The sequence below is a fragment of the Larus michahellis genome, chromosome 11 (assembly GCF_964199755.1).
Source record: "Larus michahellis chromosome 11, bLarMic1.1, whole genome shotgun sequence".
Taxonomy (NCBI): domain Eukaryota; kingdom Metazoa; phylum Chordata; class Aves; order Charadriiformes; family Laridae; genus Larus; species Larus michahellis.
Genome location: NC_133906.1, coordinates 10,526,351 through 10,543,766, shown reverse-complemented (window position 1 = coordinate 10,543,766; position 17,416 = coordinate 10,526,351). Strand labels below are relative to the sequence as shown.

The 17,416-nt window shown below is 51.6% G+C and overlaps 1 protein-coding gene across 3 annotated transcripts in view; it reads right to left on the bottom strand.

Annotated features, from left to right (window-relative positions):
* The window catches only part of STK10 (serine/threonine kinase 10), a 52,432-nt gene extending 36,752 nt beyond the window's left edge, over positions 1 to 15,680 (bottom strand). For 2 of the 3 annotated variants that reach the window (XR_012589485.1, XM_074603978.1), the window contains exons 1-2: positions 15,395 to 15,680; positions 2,556 to 2,720 (exon numbers count right to left, since the gene is read on the bottom strand). Coding sequence is in view for 1 of the 3 variants with exons in the window: in XM_074603978.1 (XP_074460079.1) it covers positions 2,556 to 2,720; positions 15,395 to 15,550 (321 nt within the window). In the remaining 2 variants the exon portion in view is untranslated. Of the gene's footprint in view, positions 1 to 2,555; positions 2,721 to 15,394 lie in introns of those variants that run through there. The other variant, XM_074603980.1, reaches the window with a different exon arrangement.
* Between the last annotated feature and the right edge of the window lie 1,736 nt (positions 15,681 to 17,416).

Here is a 17,416-nt window from a genome sequence, read left to right as displayed (position 1 = left end):
GACAAGGAAGCCTCTGCGGCAGCAGCTGCCACCGAAGGCCAGGTTTCCTCACATATTTTCCTTGTTAGTTCAGGAGTCGGAGAACAGTCAACAGACTGATTTAGCAAGAGCCCTTCTCAGCCCCGAGCCCCTCTCAGCGCCGTCGGCTGGGGCTGCTTGTGGCACAGACCGAGCCGTAAATTATTCAGAGCCAAAGAGCTCCTGCCATCCAGGAGGTCGGGCACGTCTGGACCCCTTGCCAGCCTGTCTGCGTGCTCCCACTCCTGCCCCTTTCTCACTTTGAAGATTGTCTTTCCACGTCGGGCTGCGAGGAGAAGGAAACCACAGCGGATCACCGACCAGACACGCACCCGCGGCAGTTTTACCCAAAGCCTGAGCCACTCAAAACCAAAAGCACAGCAGAGTCCATGTGCCCATCGTGCAAACGGTCCAGGAAAATGCTGGCTAAAACCACCACACAGACAGAAATGGGGATAGGAGATGGACAAGACAATGAAAGCCGGTGTTTATACTCGGATGCAAATTTTCCCCAGCAGCGCTGGTGACCGAGAAGCAGAAGCCTTTGACTTTAGGGAAAACCCGGTAGCGACTAGAAGCCTTCCAGAAGTATAACAGCCTGGCTTATTCCCTCAAAGCCAGTCAAACACTAGAGCAGTAATAAGAACAGCCTGAGCAGCGAAATGCAAATGCCACTCAAATAATTAAATAAAGAGAATGATCCTTCCCCCAAAACAACGGACAGGGCTGTAACGTCTGCCCTCACGGGAGAGCCTCATACAGGAGGCTCTTGTTCCAGTAGCTTCAAAAGAGCCTGTTTAATATTAGTAGGTCGGCGAGCATACGACATTACAAAGCACTGCCTAGACAAAAGCGGAGCCGAGGAGCTCTGCAATCCATTTTCCCTACAGGAAGGAAGGCAAAGCTTCCTATGGCGGGGAGGAGGTGGAAGGGGAGGGGGCTGGCATTTTAGAGAGAGCGAGCGAGGCCAACGTGTAAAATTCAGGCAGAGCAGGCACTGAGCAGGGAGGTAAAAAGAGGGGAACAGGGTGGAATATAAACCGGCGCCATCTCTCACCCAAGCTCGGTGTATATTTGCCTTTTTAATTTTGCCGAGATTAGTTTTGCTGCAGTTGCAATCTGTCCAAATCCCAAGTCCCCTCCTAGGAGGGATGTTTGCCTTTCACTTCCTTGGAAGGGTACATATTTACTTTGTTCTTTAATGTACCCAGAGCTCGGCATCGCGATTAGCAGGCAGCCAAACACCAAGTCTCTGGGGAAAGTGCTGGGTACCGCAGCACGTCTGAGCGGGGTGTCACGGAGAAGCTGGGACTCTGTTGAGGGATTTTGAAATAAGAAGGGACACTGACCCACGCTGACATTGCAAAAGGTGCTCGCTGAATAAGTATGCATTGCCCAGTAAAACAGGACCTCTCCCGTATTGCTTAACCAAACGAACTAGACGTGGATCGTGTTATTCCAGTGACAGCCCCTCGGCCGACAGCTCAGCTCACACAAGTGCAAGTCTCAAAAGCCAAGATCTCTTTTTTTAACGCTAGTAAGATTACCCTGGGAGGCCACGAAGCTGTCTGAAGCATTAAAAAGAGGAAGGAAAAAGTAACAGAGCTGCTGAACGCACCCTTTGACACTCCCCTGACTTGCCAGTAGCTACAAGAAGGAACAGATGAACTGGACAAGAAGATGGGTTTGAAAATCCTCATATTCACCTGACTTCCGCTATCTTGACACAGGCACACAGTTACCTGGGTCTAGCACGGGGCAAATATACAAGGGTTCATGCCCTCACCCTCTCCAGCCCCCTGCACCTTCCCCCTGGCAGCACACGAGAAGGTGCCTTTCACGCTCACCTTCCTCTGCTGCCAGGGACACAAAGGAAACCGCAGGCAGGGGAAAAAAATAAATAATAATAAATATATATACCTGCCGGGCTAGGGGAAAGAGATGCAGGAACCTGCTGTTCCAGCCACAGCACAACTAGCCGTTGCACTAACCCGCTGGATTGCATTTTATGTCCCTGTGCCTCCACAGCCATGGGAAAGAGCTCTTGCCATCAGTTGCCTCTGCATTACAGATGCTGAGCCAGAAATAAGGCACAAATAAATAAATAAATAAATAACCCAAAAAACAAAAAACCAACCAGCGTTACCCTTCCATCTGATCTTTCAAAAGAGGAACCGAGTGGGGAATAGATGCCCTTATCAGTGCTGCATTTTCTACCTTTACAAACTCCAAGCAGTGAAAAAAAATAAATAAAAATAATCCAACTCCAGTTTTCACTTTGCTGTGAAGATCTCTTGATATTCCCTGGGCTATTTATAAGCAGCTTTAGCTAGAAGACAGTTTGCTCATCAAAGAAAGTGGGGAAAATCCAGGCACTGCTCATGCAGTGAGTAGAGCAGAGCTCGTAAGTCATTTTTAACTCTCAGTGATGCTTCACGCTGCCCCAGAGGTTCTGCTTTGTCATAAATTAGCCATTTCCTCTCTGCAGATTGAGAAACGCGCAGCCGTACAGGTCACACACACCAACAGCCTCTTACCCACAGCTTGCCATCCCAATAAAAGGCTCCCAGCAGCTTGACGATGTGCCGGTGATCGCAGGTCGCCAGTATTTCAATCTCCACCATATAATCCTCCAGCTCATCTTCACTCTTTGTTTCGATGACTTTGGCAGCCGCTAAAGCGCCGGTTTCCTTATTCTTAGCCTGCAAGACAAAACCAGCATGAGTACAGAGGCGAGGAGAGCCAGGAGCACACGCTATTTGCACAGTTCCTGCTCCTCCAATTCGCGCTCAGCTTGACTGGTACCAGCCACAACACAAGCATGGAAACTCGCAGATGCATTTCTGCTTCCTAAACCTGCCCGGAGTTTCGCAGAGAGGATGAATGCTGCGTTAAGGTCCAAAGCATCCCCTTCCTCCCTCCAGTCTCTAATGCCCGCACCACTCCCCATCGTGGGGAGAAAAAGGCTTTTCGAAAAAGAGATGCATCCTATTGTTCATAGCATGAAAAAGATGGAAGCAAGAAAACTTCAGGGTACAGAGGCTCTCTGCTAATAGCATAGGTGATAGCTCCACTTAATATAAGTCCTGAGTACACGGACAATCCAACCAAATCCACGCTACAGCTGTGAAGCATCTCCACCCTGAACATCCCTATGGTCCCCTTTCTCCCCAGGGCGTTTTTTTTTTTAACACGAGGGAAACGTAGGAATCACCTCCTTGGCCGGTAAACCAAGAAGAAGGGCGCGTTTTGATTTCCCAGGACTGGCCGGAATTCCTGGTGTTGCACGTTAGCAAGCTTTTCAGATCACAGCAAGAAAAATACTACACCCGCTCTCACAGTTGCCCCCTCCATTTTATATAGTCCCTTCAACGAGCTTATTCACCAAATAACTAGAAAACCGTCAAAACCTCTTTGTCCTAGTGCTTGGAAAGCTTTTGCTGACTTTCCCTCCCCATTCCTCACAACAACACAGGAGCGTACCCTTGGGCTAGCAGCTTGCTGACCTCCTCCTCCCCGCAGACACCCTTCCCCACGCAGCTCTCACTGCCTGGGAAGGGGTCACCGATAGCTGCGTGGGGGCTGCTCTGCTTGTAGGTGCCACACACCAGAAAAAAAGGCTATTCGTGCTGGACTGGAAGCACGTGCAAACACATTTCTTATCACCCCACTCCTCTTGTGCCCCCATCCTGCCCGGGGGAGCTGACTACAGGCTCGGCTAAAAGCAAGCATTGGTAAGCAGACTGCAGCCGCAGAGCTGCCCCCACGCAGGACCGCTTCAGCATCGTCCACCCAGCACCATCCATTGGCTTCCCCCAAAACTGCCAGGGCGAGGTTGCGTTTTGCAGTTGGAAACGTGCACAAGTTGTTGCAAAAATGAGGAGTTTGCAGCAAAACACCGAAAGGGCGTTTGCCAGACAGTCTGAGCTGTGAGATGTGTCACGCGCCGGGAGAGGGGGCGAGACGGGAGCTGTTGACTCAGGAGCTCCCTGCCATTCCCAGAAGTGCACTGAATCAGCAGATCAAGGGATGGGAGAAATCCCGATAGCTCATCCACCCTGCTCCCCACTGCCGCCGGAGAGCACCCACGGCGGGATTCCAGTTCAGTCCCATTTTCCTTCCATCACACCCACTCCAGGCTGCCTTTCTCCCAGGAGATAAAGTCCCACTGTGGATATTGCCACCGGAGGAGCTGGGCAAGCTCTGTTTGTGACCTTTCTTATTGCTCTGTAGTTTACATATCTGTGTTTGGAAAACCTAGGCGGGAGCTTACAGGAGGATTAATTCCCAGTATAAACACCGCAAGCCCTAGTGAACAGTTTTATATAGCTTAGGTGATAGTACATCTGCGTACCAAGGAACAGGCTGGGGAGGGAGGGGAAGGAATAAGGGGAAAACCATACGAGGGAGGGAGGAAAATAAAGGACCCTTGAGTCTGCTGGGTTTTGAAGACTTGCTGCATTCACACGAGTTGGCATGGACAGCTGTGTCTTTACCACAGGGGACAAACCCATTTCCATCTGGACTCACTGCCTAAATGCAAGACAGCAGCTCATGCTGCTTTTGGAAGAAATTAGGGGGTTTCTTTTTGCTCAGGTTGGTTTATTCTTACCAAGCTGCCACCAGATGCCCAGAGGAGGGCACGCACAGCGGGGCCGGGGGAGATGCGGAGCAGAGCAGGCACGGGGAAAAGCGCGGCGCTTCCCAATCAGAGCAAGAAGTGCCCCACTGTGTTTGCTCTGCACTTACAGCATTGGGAGAGGTCCAAGGAGGGGAAGTAAATATTGTGAGAAGAGGTGGGGCTTCCCTTGGAGGTCAGCCATCACACGCTTCCCACCGGCGGGGTCCCAGCCTTTCCTCAGCCCTTCCAGGATGCTGGGGCCCTGCAGGCATCTGAAAAAACCCGGGAGCAGAGCGTGCCCCAGTCCCTTGTGGCATCATCTCCCACCGAGAGGTCTGAACCAGCCTGCCCTCACCCCCAGGCCTTGAGGGAGCCACCCCGGCAGCCACTCTGCTACTCCCCATCCCCTCCCGGGCTTCCTGAGGCTCCCAGGGGTGCTGGGTGCCGAGCTGGAGGACAGGGTTTTGCAAAAACTGGGCTGCAAGATGTGAGTGGGAGAGCGACTGCAGCCCACGCGTTCCCTGTGGCAGCCTGACCTCATTCATCGTTACTCCTACAACCAGCGGGTGAGCAGAGCAGCAACCCCCAGCCACCGCTTCCTTTCTAGATATGAGGCCCTGTACACCCTGCCCGACGTTCCGTCTTTAAAGATGTCCGTAACAGAAAGCTGCCTTTCTCCACCACTTTGGACTGTCCCGAATTAGAGTGTTTACCCAGCCATCTCCGTGTCCTCATCCATTCTAGCAGAGGACACAGCTCAGAGAAGAAGGGGATCCGTGAGCTGCGCAAGGTGGGCTTCCACCCCAAAGGGAGAGGAGCCCTGCATTGTTCCACGTCCCCCCAAGCCAGCCAGCACAGGGAGGTCATACTGCTCAGTCACACCAGCGTAAGCAAGATGACCATCTCCGAGGAGAAGTCAGCTCAGGACATCACAAACTCATGATATAGCGCACGAACTTTTGAAACAGCAAGCTCACGCAGATAGGGATGCCATGGGGATGGCATGGGCACAAACCCTATACTTTCTGTGGTCCTGCGATAATGTCAGTGCTACAGCTGAGTACACTCAACGGCACTTCCCAGAAGGGACCAAAACGCCCCACGGGATGCGGAAGCAGCTGAAGCAGGAAGGGGACCTGAGATCATGAGGTCAAGTAGGAGATTTTGGAAAATTAATCTCCTCCAGCATGGCCCAGTGTAGCATGAAGAGGAGACTGGCTGCCCCACATGGCTGCCTTTGAGAGGACCAACACTCGTACAGCTGGACAGCTTGTTCCCTCCCAAGTTGCCCAGGGCTCTTCTGAGCCCAAACCCAGCCTGTAGCGTTTCTGCCGTACAAGATGGATGGAATCGCACACCAGCTGGTGTGGGCACCCCTCAACTGAGCTCAGCAAGTCACGTTTGTCATTGCAAGAGCTTTGGAAATCCAAGGAGCTTCTGCCCATTTCCCCACCTTCCCTTTCTCTCCATCTGCTTATCCTCCAGCCCTGACACCAGGCAACAGCCACGTTCCCGGCGGCCTCCCTGGGAATGGCAGCTGCCTGCCATCAGGCAGACGGCTGCATCACGGCCCCTCGCAGCAGCCAGCCAGCTCTGAAAGCTGCTCACAGCAAGCCAGATCCATACAGGCAACATCACATTTTGGCCAAGTACACCAGGCGGTCTCTCTCTAACTCACGTCTGGCAACTTCCTTCAGCTTCTCTGCTGGTATTTTCCTGCACACAGTGTATTACGACAGAGATATTCTTCCAGGAAGGCTTGTTTGGACCCTGAATAGGCTAAATGCATACATTGACAGCCCTGGGAGCTGGTTTTAGACATCCCAGGCATGGGATGATGCTTTAGGGTTTAAAGCCCTTTCCTGATTGCTGCTTATCTTTGTGCAATAGATCAGAATCTGCCTCGAGACGTTAGCACAAAGCAAAACACATCCCGCTCTGACCTCAAAAAGCCAAGCTAGCAATTAGAAGCTAGAAGGAACCAGCATCTCCAAGTCTGTAACCTGCAGGCCTGGATGATACCCCTCACGGCGAGGGGACACACAGCGCCAGGCTGAGCAGAGGCAGCATCTGCTGCTCGTGCTCCAAGAGCTGCAGGAGAGAAGAAAAGGGTTGTCACCAGCCTCTCTGCAGCTTCGTCTCTACCTTGAGCTTCACTGGGAGACATGTCCTCACCTGGCAGCGAGGGAAACGAAAAATTCTCTCATGGTGGCTGCTTTGTTTGTCTTTAAATGCCAAAGAAAGGAAGAGAGAATGAAATGGAGGAAAGAAGAAAACCAAGAACTGCCAGGAAAGCACGCTAGGATGACTCGCCAACAGTGACTTTGTTAGACAGCTGCATCATTTGAAATGCAATCCTGCAAAATACACGGTTTGAACGTTTGAACTACAAATCCAAATCTTCTGCAAACCACAGCCTAATTACAGGGTCTCCAACCTGGCAAAAGTCCACGTAGAGGATGCAGAGATGGGGAGAGAGCTTCTGTTCTCAGGTAAAACACCCCCAAATGTGCAGCCTTTGAGGAATTCATGGTGTTTCCCATTTTTTTTCCCGGTGAAATTTGTGGACAGAAGCAAAAGAACCACCCAGATGGTGAGATCCCAAGAACAGAAACTGTTTGATGCCAACCTATGACCTGCGGCTTGTCAGTCAAAAGCACACGTGCAGTTTCATCCTTTAGCTCCTCCACTCTTGGGCATTTTAGTGCCGCAGATAATTTGTCCCTGGAGTGCTAAATATCACCCCAAAAAAATTAAAGCAGGCAGCTGCCAGCATAGTGCCCAGGATGTGCTACTGGACTATAGTTAGATTCGTTACAGTCTTGGCGTTTAAAACCTGAAAAGCCCTTATGGCACTACCAGCCCTTGTGCCAATCAACGCACCGCGCAGACCACGGCTGACAGGGCTGTGCAGAAGCAGGATCGGAACATGCATTCCACTAAAGAAAACACATCAAATAAAAGTTATCCAGTAAACCACTTCCAGGAAGCCGTGCCAGGAGCCAAGCTTCAGGATACAAAGCAAAGGACCTTTCTGGAGCCCACCGGAGCAAGACCAGTGCTGGTGATGCCGCTGCCAAAGACACTGGGAGTACCAGGTGGCGAGCAGGATTACTCCTAGAAGACAGAGGCGCAGAGAAACCACTGCTCGGCTTATGGATTTAAGGGGTGAGAGGTGCCAGTTCAGGTGACAGAAGAGACTGTTTGGCCTTTGCCTGTGACTCACCCTCGGAGCTATTGTGAAATCCAGATTGTGACAAACACAGGAACTATTTTAAGCCTTTAAAGAACGCATTACCGGAAGGCTGGATTGTTCAGTCCTTCCTTGGGCAGGTCTGCCGCTGAAGGCACGGCCAGTTTCTAGGTGAGGCAGAGGAGAACCCTGCGTGAACTCTCACTTGCTAGTAGAGAGAAGAGAGCTGCCACCGAGAGTGTCCCGATCACTTCATCTAGACTTGCTCGCCAGTGGGGCCGGTTGCCCACTGTGTCTTCCCAAGCCAAGGGATGATCCTTTTGCAGCCGGTCTGCAGTAACGCGCCACCACATTTTTGGTGAACTACTCTTCCCATGCTTTCAGAGCCTTCTCTCCGTGCCAGGAGAGCTGATGCTTCAGATGTCGCCAAGTCAGAGAACCAAGAGTAATAAGCCCGGTGCGTTCAGTGGATGCTGTGTCTGGGGGCTGATAGCTCTGACATTTCCTCCCGCCCGTGCAGCATATTCCCATTGTGTGTCTTTGTACACAAGCAACTTCACGCTTAGGTATTTCTTCGGGATTATGTAATGATTAATTGAATTACGATGAACTTTGCCTGAGCTGTCTGTGTCAATAAACAAACACAGGACAGACAGGCTTGAGTCAGTGCTCGTATTATTGTCAAATAACCAACAGGAGCCGAAACGAATTCCGTGCTCAACAAGCACCCTAGAGCCACTTCAATTTGTCACCATAAATGAAGCCCGTCTCGGGGTTTTTTTTGTAAATGCTGAATTCCGCCCTTGGTAGCGCCCAGCAGAGCAGGTGGCAATAGGCGCAGGGGTAAGGCTGGCACAGCCCTGGGCTAGCAGCCCCCGGCACACACAGCAGCCCACGCGGAGGCTCATCCCACAGGCATCGGGGCGGGCAGGGCTCCGACCACCCCGGGCTGGGCCAGCGCTGCTGCTCTGGCAGCTGTGGCAACGCTCCTGCGAGGGGCAGGGGGAAGTGGAAGTGGTTTGCGAAACAAGCCAAAAAACGTTAGTTAAAGAAAAAAAAAATAATTTGCAGAAACGCCTTCCTCTGGTTTTACAATCTAGAGGCAAGGGGAAGTAACATCACCAGAGAGCTCAAGCTATGGCCAAGGACTTGTTTTCTATGTAGACGTGCCAAAAAAAACTGTGACCAGAGCATGGCACATACACTTTTTCTTGCCTTGAAAGCTCAGCAACGGCCCAGCAGAAGGGGGTGAGAGATAACAAGCCCGAGCAGCAGAAAAGCTCCACGCAATGCTTCGGACCTCGCACCCAAACACAGCAGCAGAGGCCAGAAGAACAACAAGCAGCTGCTTTGCTGGTACGCTCCACTGTAACCCTCCTCCAGAAACCCAGTGGACCTCAGGGTCCCAGTGCGAGCGAGAAGCAAACAAATACCCGTGCAAGGTTTGAGGGGAGGGAAGATCCACATGGATCCAACACCTTCAGCCTACAGAGGCTTTGGAAGCATGAAACATCCTTCAAATCACTGTCCTCTGGAAGAGCGCGGTGCTCCGGGTGAAGCGCTCCTGCCCTGGTCTTCACTCGGTCAATGCCACAACACTGGTGGGGGGGGGGGGAAGGAAAGTTAAAAGGGGGGGAAAAAAGCCACACAACCAATTCTGAGTTTCCTAGCAACTTTCTGCAACACATTTGGTACATGGAGAGCCAAGGCCCGAGCAGTGGGCTGAACGGTTACTATGGCCGAGAGCCAGGGGACAGGGCTCAGACAGGCAGTGGTGGTGTGTCTGTCACTCTCTCAGCCCTTCCACGCTGTGCTAGAGAAGCGCCAGATAAGCAAGGCCCTAGTACAAGAATAATAAAAAAAAAAACCAAACCCAAAGAGACCTTTGCTCTCTCCGTAGCACAAGGCTGCCCAGGGAGGACAGCCCACGCCGGCGCCCAGCCACGACCATCGAGGGAGAAACGCGGGGCAGGCTGCCGCTCCGCCATGCCAACAGGTGCAAGCACCGAGGTTCACCAGCATCACCTGGCTTTGCTGGGGCGCAGCTTCCTTCCCCACCTCTCCCGCCTACTGAGATACCACACAAACATTTTGGTTGGTTAAATAAGGACTTGAGCCATAAGGACACGAGCAGAGATAGGTGTCAGGGAATTGCACAAGAAGGGAAAACGTCAGGAAGGTTTCCGTGTGCTGGATGGGAAGAGCATTCTGGTTTGAAAAGCAGACATTCAGGGGGGTGGAAATGAGGTGCTTTTCTATAGCCAGGAGACATGAGTCAGTTAATCCAACTCCAGCAGCACTAGCGCCATCACCCTGCTCTTCACAAGGGGCACGCTGCCCTTTCCCACCCCGCATCCCGGAGGCAGCACGTACGGACACTGCTCCTGAATGCAACTGCATTCTTCCCTCTTCCGTGGGAGCAAAGCAGCTCCGGCAAACGGGTGATGCTCGGGCCCAGCCGCTGGGCTAGACGGGCGATGCCAAGCAAGGCAGCAGCTCACTGTGCCTGTGTTTTGCCGTGCACAGCCATCCGCTGCAGGCAGACAGAGCCCCCCGGGGACCCCCGGCAGCACAGTGTGGCAGTGAGGGGGATTTTGACCCAGGACTCCTGAGGACAATCCCAGATTTACAGACAGCGCACGCCAAGAATGAGAAAAAGAACCTTTTTTTCCCCCCCAAAGAAACTGCACACTCAAGAAAAAGAATATTAAAAAATTACGAGAGGTGCTGGGCAGGGATTTTTCTAAGGAGCAGCGATTGCCACGTGCTTGAGGGTGAAAGGCTCAAAGCCTTCATCTAAGCTTTCTCTTCCACGCAGCTGCCCACGGCTCCCACTGTCAGCAGCGTCGCCAAGCTCTGGGCCATGACACTGAAGTCATTATCAAAATATTTAGGCCATGGAGAGCCATCCCTCGCCCCTGCCACACAGGCACAGCCGTGGCTCCCAGAGCGCAGGACAAGCTTCGCTTGGACTTCAGCAGGGATGGAGCATCACACGTTTCAGTGAGTTTAAAGTGAACATCAAGTTTAAAGTTCAACTGGATTGAATATTGTCGGGCCACTGCTCTATAAGGAAAGGAGCGGTGTCTTCCCGTTCCTCTTTTCTCCCCAGCTGAAACATTTTAAGAAAACCCTTCAGCTATTCTAAGGGACAAGGCCATGATTTGGTCTTAGCATTGTGGGTTTTTTTTAAATTTTTTTTTGTGGCCATAGTTACAATCAACTAAAGCTTCCCCTGCTTTTTTTCCTCCTCTCTCCCTTTTTTTTTTTTTTCTTTTTAAGCTAAACCAGCAGATTAGCATCTCTCCGTGACACCCTTTCCAGGAATTACATATCAAATCCCTCGTGAATCAAACCGACGAGAGCTGAGCCCGAGTCACTTGAGCCAACTCATGCAAAACCAGCACGGCGGAGGTTCTGCTGGTGGAGCAGAGAGGGGTCTGCAAGTGACAGGGACACTCTCGTGACTTCCAACGGGCCCATCGCTGTGAAAGCCAGGCTTATAAGGCAGCTGCACAACATTTAACAATTAGCCTTTTATTACCCACGTTTCAAAACAGAGCATTTATAGTCCGTAGCGTGTACGGCACTCATGCCACCATGATAGATCAGATAACCCAAATTCAGCTTTTTAAGCCGTATCTTAAGAAGAAAGGAGAACGACATCATAAAAGGCAGGCTTGTGGCTTGCTGTGGCACAGGGCTGGGCGTTATCTCTCCAGGAGCGGGCACGGAGAGCCGTTTGAAGGCGAGCCCAAGCGAACAAACCCCTTTTCTGCCGCGCTGGGGGCTGCGGCAGCCCCTGCTCCCGCCGGGGACAGCCCATCCCCACCCTGCGAGGAGAAAGCCTTATCGGGGAGCCAGTGTCCCCATCAGCGCGCTGCGAAGCGGAGATAGCGCTTCACAAGCGGCACGAGCCCAGCAAAACTATGCCACCGCAAGAACGGCAGCGAGTCCCAGGGCTCCTTCCAGCAGAGCCCGCGCTCCTGTAAGATCCAGCCCGTCCCCTGCTAGAGCAGGAATTCCCAACGCCCAGAAGAGCCCTTGCATATCTATTACCGCTGACATTAATGCGACTACCTGCAACAGTAACTGCTGCACCAACTAATGGGTTTTGCAGGACTGCGATGTGCTTCAAGCGGCTCCAAGCATCCGCTGCTGGCTTCGCCCCGGGCATCCGCATGGCCCCGAGATCCGCAAGGCTCGGCTTCGCGGGGGTGCCGCTGCCGCTTCTCCCCCCCGGCACACGCAAACAGGTGTCGATTTTGAACCCATAAAGCCACAGCCATACATTTCATGAATTGCAACTTGGGTGTTTTTGAAGAAAAATAACTTTTTAAGGCTGTTTGGGAAGGGTCTGAGTTAGGAACCTGTATTTTTATAGGCCCATAACCTTAGAGGCGCTACAGACTTCCCAGGCTAGTACACACTGACCACAGCTCCCGACTGCTGGCCTAACGACTGATTCTTCAATCTAATGAGCTTTGGGTGAGGCGGGTAACAAAGCACGCTCAACATGCAGCGCGTTGCTATCTACGGGCTGCTATCGCTTCCGTATCTTACCCACTGCGCTTACCAAAACCAAGGCATTAATAGAACGAGAGCTAGAAAGAAACAGTTTCTCCCCACCCCCTTCCTACTTTTCAGCTTCATTACCCTCTGCAACGCATTTCACTGTTTCCTCATGCAATCAGGTCCTCTTCTGCTAAAAAAAAAAAAAAAAAAAAAAAGCATGCCTTTGTATAAAAATAGGGAAATCCCAGTAGTTTCCACTGGCTGCAGGTTTCTTAAGGTCTGCTGTATACATTTCAGGCTCCACTACAGATTTGATTATTTTTAATTAATATATATTTAAATCGAGCCTGTTCTACTTTTGCCAACGCTGTGTCAGACCAGTTCAGGTTTGCCCAGCTGAGTGCACGGGGAGACCAAGACACGGCTCCCCAACACCGTTCTGCGGGGCAGTCACCCTCCCCAGTACAACCATTACCCAGCTGAGCCCTCCTTCCTCCTCCAACCTGCTGTCATAAAACCAAAACCTAAACCTACTAAAATGAGCGTGTTTTCTCTTCCATCCACATCTAAGTTTCTCCCAGGTCAGACTATCCAGTGTACAAATCCCATCCCTTCGCACTGCTCGGGGATGACAGGCTCTTGGGAGCGGGTACAACATCTGGCGGGTAGGGCAGGATGCAGGCACAGGCGGATTCTATCACCTCCCCGCGCTTCCGTGTGTGGAAAAGCGGCGGAAGACAGGCAGGAACTTCCTTCAAACATCCTGAAACTCTCCTGGCTGTACAAACACCCTGACTTGCTCTAAACGATCGCTTTTGCGCGAAGAGAAAATTGACTTTAAAGTGACTTCAAGAGAACGATTAAAGTTGTTCGTTGTGTCGCGGCCACCTACGTCCTTGTTGCGCACAAGCGGGTTGATTTGTTTGTTTGGGGCTTTTTTGGCAGCTGAGCAGAACGAGAGGGCAAGCCTCTTCTTTCACAGCTCCATCCCATCGGCATCACCACCTAGGGTAGCACTCCAGACTTAGAAAGACAAAGGAAGACAATATGCAAGTTAAATCTTAGCATGGCAGGAAACTACGTCTCTGCAATAATGCTACTGGCTATTAACTAAAATAAGGCTTTCTAGCACATGGCACCCAAATAATTTGGGATTCTTAAACAAACAAAATCTTGCACGAGAACTCTTCAAAAACCAACCATGCCCATTCACCAACAAGGATGGAGAACAGGAGGAGAAGAGATCAAAGATGGAGAATTAAAACTTTACTAAGAAGAATAATATAGCCCTTTGATTTCTCTCAGAACATTAACACCCATCCCGATCAACCATGTTAAAACATCTCAAAAGCAGACAGTCACCTGAATGTACTAGTTATAGACGGTTATAAACACGTGGTCTGCACTGTGTCATTCTCTATAATTCACATTCTCATTTGGGTCAAAATGGGGATCAAAGGAGATGGAAGTTGTTGAAGATGAAGAGATGTTATTACCTGGCAGGCTGACATCCATAGCCTACAGTCCATAAAGTTACTCTGATAATTTTCTTTTTGGTGTGAGGCTGGAGTTAATAGCAGAGGCATGCAGATACGACAACGGACTTAAAAACCAAACCAGCCACTTACAAAGTAGCTTTATTCTGAAAGTTATCTACTTTGGATATGTTATACATGTTTAAAACAGAAAGGATTTACATCAGTTATTCTTCTAAGTTTTCATTTGTCTCAGAAGCCTATTAACTTATTCTACAACGTTTACCTTGTTCCTATCATTGCATGAGAAACCTACCCAAATGTAAGCAAATAATTATCCATGAGAAGAGTGAACGTTGCCATATACAAATGGGTTTCCAATGCATAACACCAAGTAAACTGCTAACAGAAGCACTGATTACTACCGGTGCTACTTTTGGAAGGATAAATATATTGGGGATTTAAATATGATTTTTAGGAATCACATTTTATTAGAAGATAGGATCCGTCACCAGAGACTTCCACTCAATGGATACTTAGGGCCCTTTTTTTTTTTTTTTAGAGAGTTTTATCAAATAACATGACAGAGACAACAAATAAGTACAACAAATCCGAGGACAATGTGGTAAGACACCTCTGTCTTGACCTGCAACCAAGCAGCTCCCTTCCTGGCCTTCTCTTTAGTCACTACTTATTTCTCAATGCTGAAGAGGCAGTATCTTCTTATACGATCTAACAAGACCATCATCAAAAACCAGCTGCCCAGCAGCCAATTCGCAACCCCAGCTCCAAATGAGGTTTGTAAGGCAGGTCTCCTGAAGAGCCTGGATCCCCGACCTGCTCCTGCAGCCAGCCCCGACCAAAAGCCCTGTCTCTCAGCTGCGGGACAGGAGACCAGGGGATGTCAGAGCCGGTAAAAGCAATAACGCTGTTGCTTTGGAGTGCAAAGTACGGTGGCCTTTAAAACTCCCATCCTTTAACATAAAGGTTAAACATTCATAGCACTGGACGTGTCCCCACTCTCAAGGAGCTGGGCTCCTCTTCTCCCTCTGAGTTTCCTGCCGGCGAGGGCCACAGGAATACAAATAAAGTCACCCCTGGAGGCTCGCAAAACTTGGAGGCAGCCCTGCGACTGCTGCCTTCCAAGAAACCTCCCTCCATTCATTGCACCGACAGCCTTGGCAGGGAACACCTCGTCGCCTTACAAAAGCATCGCTCTGAAAACAGGCGACTTAAGGGGAAAAGAGGGGAGGGAAAAAAAAAAAAAAAAAAAAAAAAAAAAAAAAAAAAGAGAGAAGCTTCTCTCCGTCCTTTCCCCTGCCCCAAGCCCAGCTCTGCGCCCCCAGCCGACTCGCTGCCTTCGCCCCCCGTCCCTCCCGCTCCCCGCGGCGGAGCTAACGGGACGCACGGAGCCGCAGCCGGTCCCAGAAGGGTTTTTTACCCCCTGCCAGGGCGGCTTGGCGAGCGGGGAGCCTGCGGACAAGCCCCCCCAAGCCCCCCAGACCGGGGACGCAGGTGCTTCACCATCACCACCCCCCCCCCGCCCCGGGTCTCCCCCCGCCGCCGACCCACCTTGTAGACCTTGCCGAAGGCGCCGTCCCCCAGCTCGCCCACCACCTCCCACACCTCGCCGGGGTCCAGGTCGCGGCGGACGTGCTCGTACTCCTTGGACCGCCGCTTCTCGAAGGTGGAGAGGCGCAGGATGCGGCGGAAATTAGCGAAAGCCATGTCTGCGGGGCCGTGCGGGGCCGCCGCCGGGAGCCGCCTCCCGCGCCCTGCCCCGGGGGAGGACGGAGCCGCCGGGGGAGCAGCGAGGCGAGAGCGGGGCCGCCTCCAGCCGCGCACATGGAGCCGGCGCCGCTCCACCTGCTGGCCTGGCTACCGCCCACCCGCCCCATTGGCCGGCCCCCGCCCGCCACGGCCCGCCCCGGCACGGCTCGGCTCGGCTCGGCTCGGGAGTCGCCTATCTCCTCGCCACCGCATCCCCCCGGCCCAGCAGGAGGAGGCGATCCCATCGGGGGAGCCCGTCGGGGGACGATGCTGTCCCGCTTTGGTCAGACCCCACCTGGAGCGCTGCGCCCAGCTCTGGGGCCCCCAACACAAGAAGGACGCGGACCTGTTGGAGAGGGTCCAGAGGAGGGACACAAAGATGATCAGGGGGCTGGAGCACCTCTGCCGTGAGGACAGGCTGAGCGAGCTGGGGGTGTTCAGCCTGGGGAAGAGAAGAGACCTTGGAGCCCCTTCCAGTACCTAAAGGGGCTACAGGAAAGCTGGAGAGAGACTTTTTACAAGGTCATGTAGCGATAGGATGAGGGGTAATGACTTCAAACTGGAAGAGGGTAGATTTAGGTTAGATATCAGGAAGAAGTTCTTCACTATGAGGGTGGTGAGACACTGGAACAGGTTGCCCAGAGAAGCTGTGGCTGCCCCATCCCTGGAGGTGTTCAAGGCCAGGCTGGATGGGGCTTTGAGCATCTTGGTCTAGTGGGAGGTGTCCGTGCACAGGGCAGGGGGTTGGAGCTAGATGATCCTTAAGGTCCCTTCCCTAAACCGTTCTATGATTCTATGCTAAAAACAAATAATGTTGAAGATCTGGAAGGAAACTGAAAGGGAAACTGAGTCTGAAACTCCTCCGTGGCTGCCGTCATGTTCCTGCATGCCCAACATAGGGAGCGTGGCGAGCCAACAGCATCTGCACCGGCTGTGCTTCATCCCATGGGCTGGGCTGCTGGGGGACGAGCAAAGAGACACATCTCCGAGTGTAAAAACGTAATCCTAAACTGCCTTGGCAACAGAGGGACGTTTCCTTCTTCCCCTAGTTCGTCTCATGTGAAAATAGCCAAACACAAATATTTTAAAAACTCCCAGTAGCAGGAATTCGAGTGTATCAGCACTGCAGGAACCCATCATGAATTTGTTTTAGAGAAGATGTGACCCAACTGGTGTCAAGTGTGAAGGTTCGCATCCTCTCCCTGGCAAAACTTCAAATCCTCTGAAAAACCAACTTGAAATCAAGCATTAAATGGGGACATCTAGGGGAAATACCCGACGGTGCAGCCACGCTTTGGAATATCTTTGTTTTTAACAGAGGGCTTAGTGGTAAATGGTTGTCCATGCAAACCTCAATGATACCAACACCACTTACACCAGCGGGTGTATTTTGCCCCACAGACATGGCCCATTAACGAGCCGAAGGGGGAGATACGGGAGCGGATGCGTTTGCACACTCCATGCTGATGTATAATGCAGGCAAAACTCAGCATCTCGGTTTGAGAACATCTGGGCTTGGGGATTTCTCGTTAGTTCCCTGATATACTGTACCCTGCAGTGTGGGGGCTGACTGTCGCCTCCCGTTGTCTTTTCTGTTAAGAAAAAAATGCGTTTATCCTGGTATGATCAGCCCTCACATTTCCATTGAGAATTTCCCGATACCGATGCTTGAAATACTGTTTAAAACTCTGGTTTCTGGAAATTTACGGCTGTACGAGAATTTCAGCTGCTGTTTTTCAAGAAAGTTTTGTGTTCCCCTACTTCGCCCCTTTTCCCCACTGAGTTGTAGGAAAAACAAGCTGAAAATGCAACCCGCATATACAC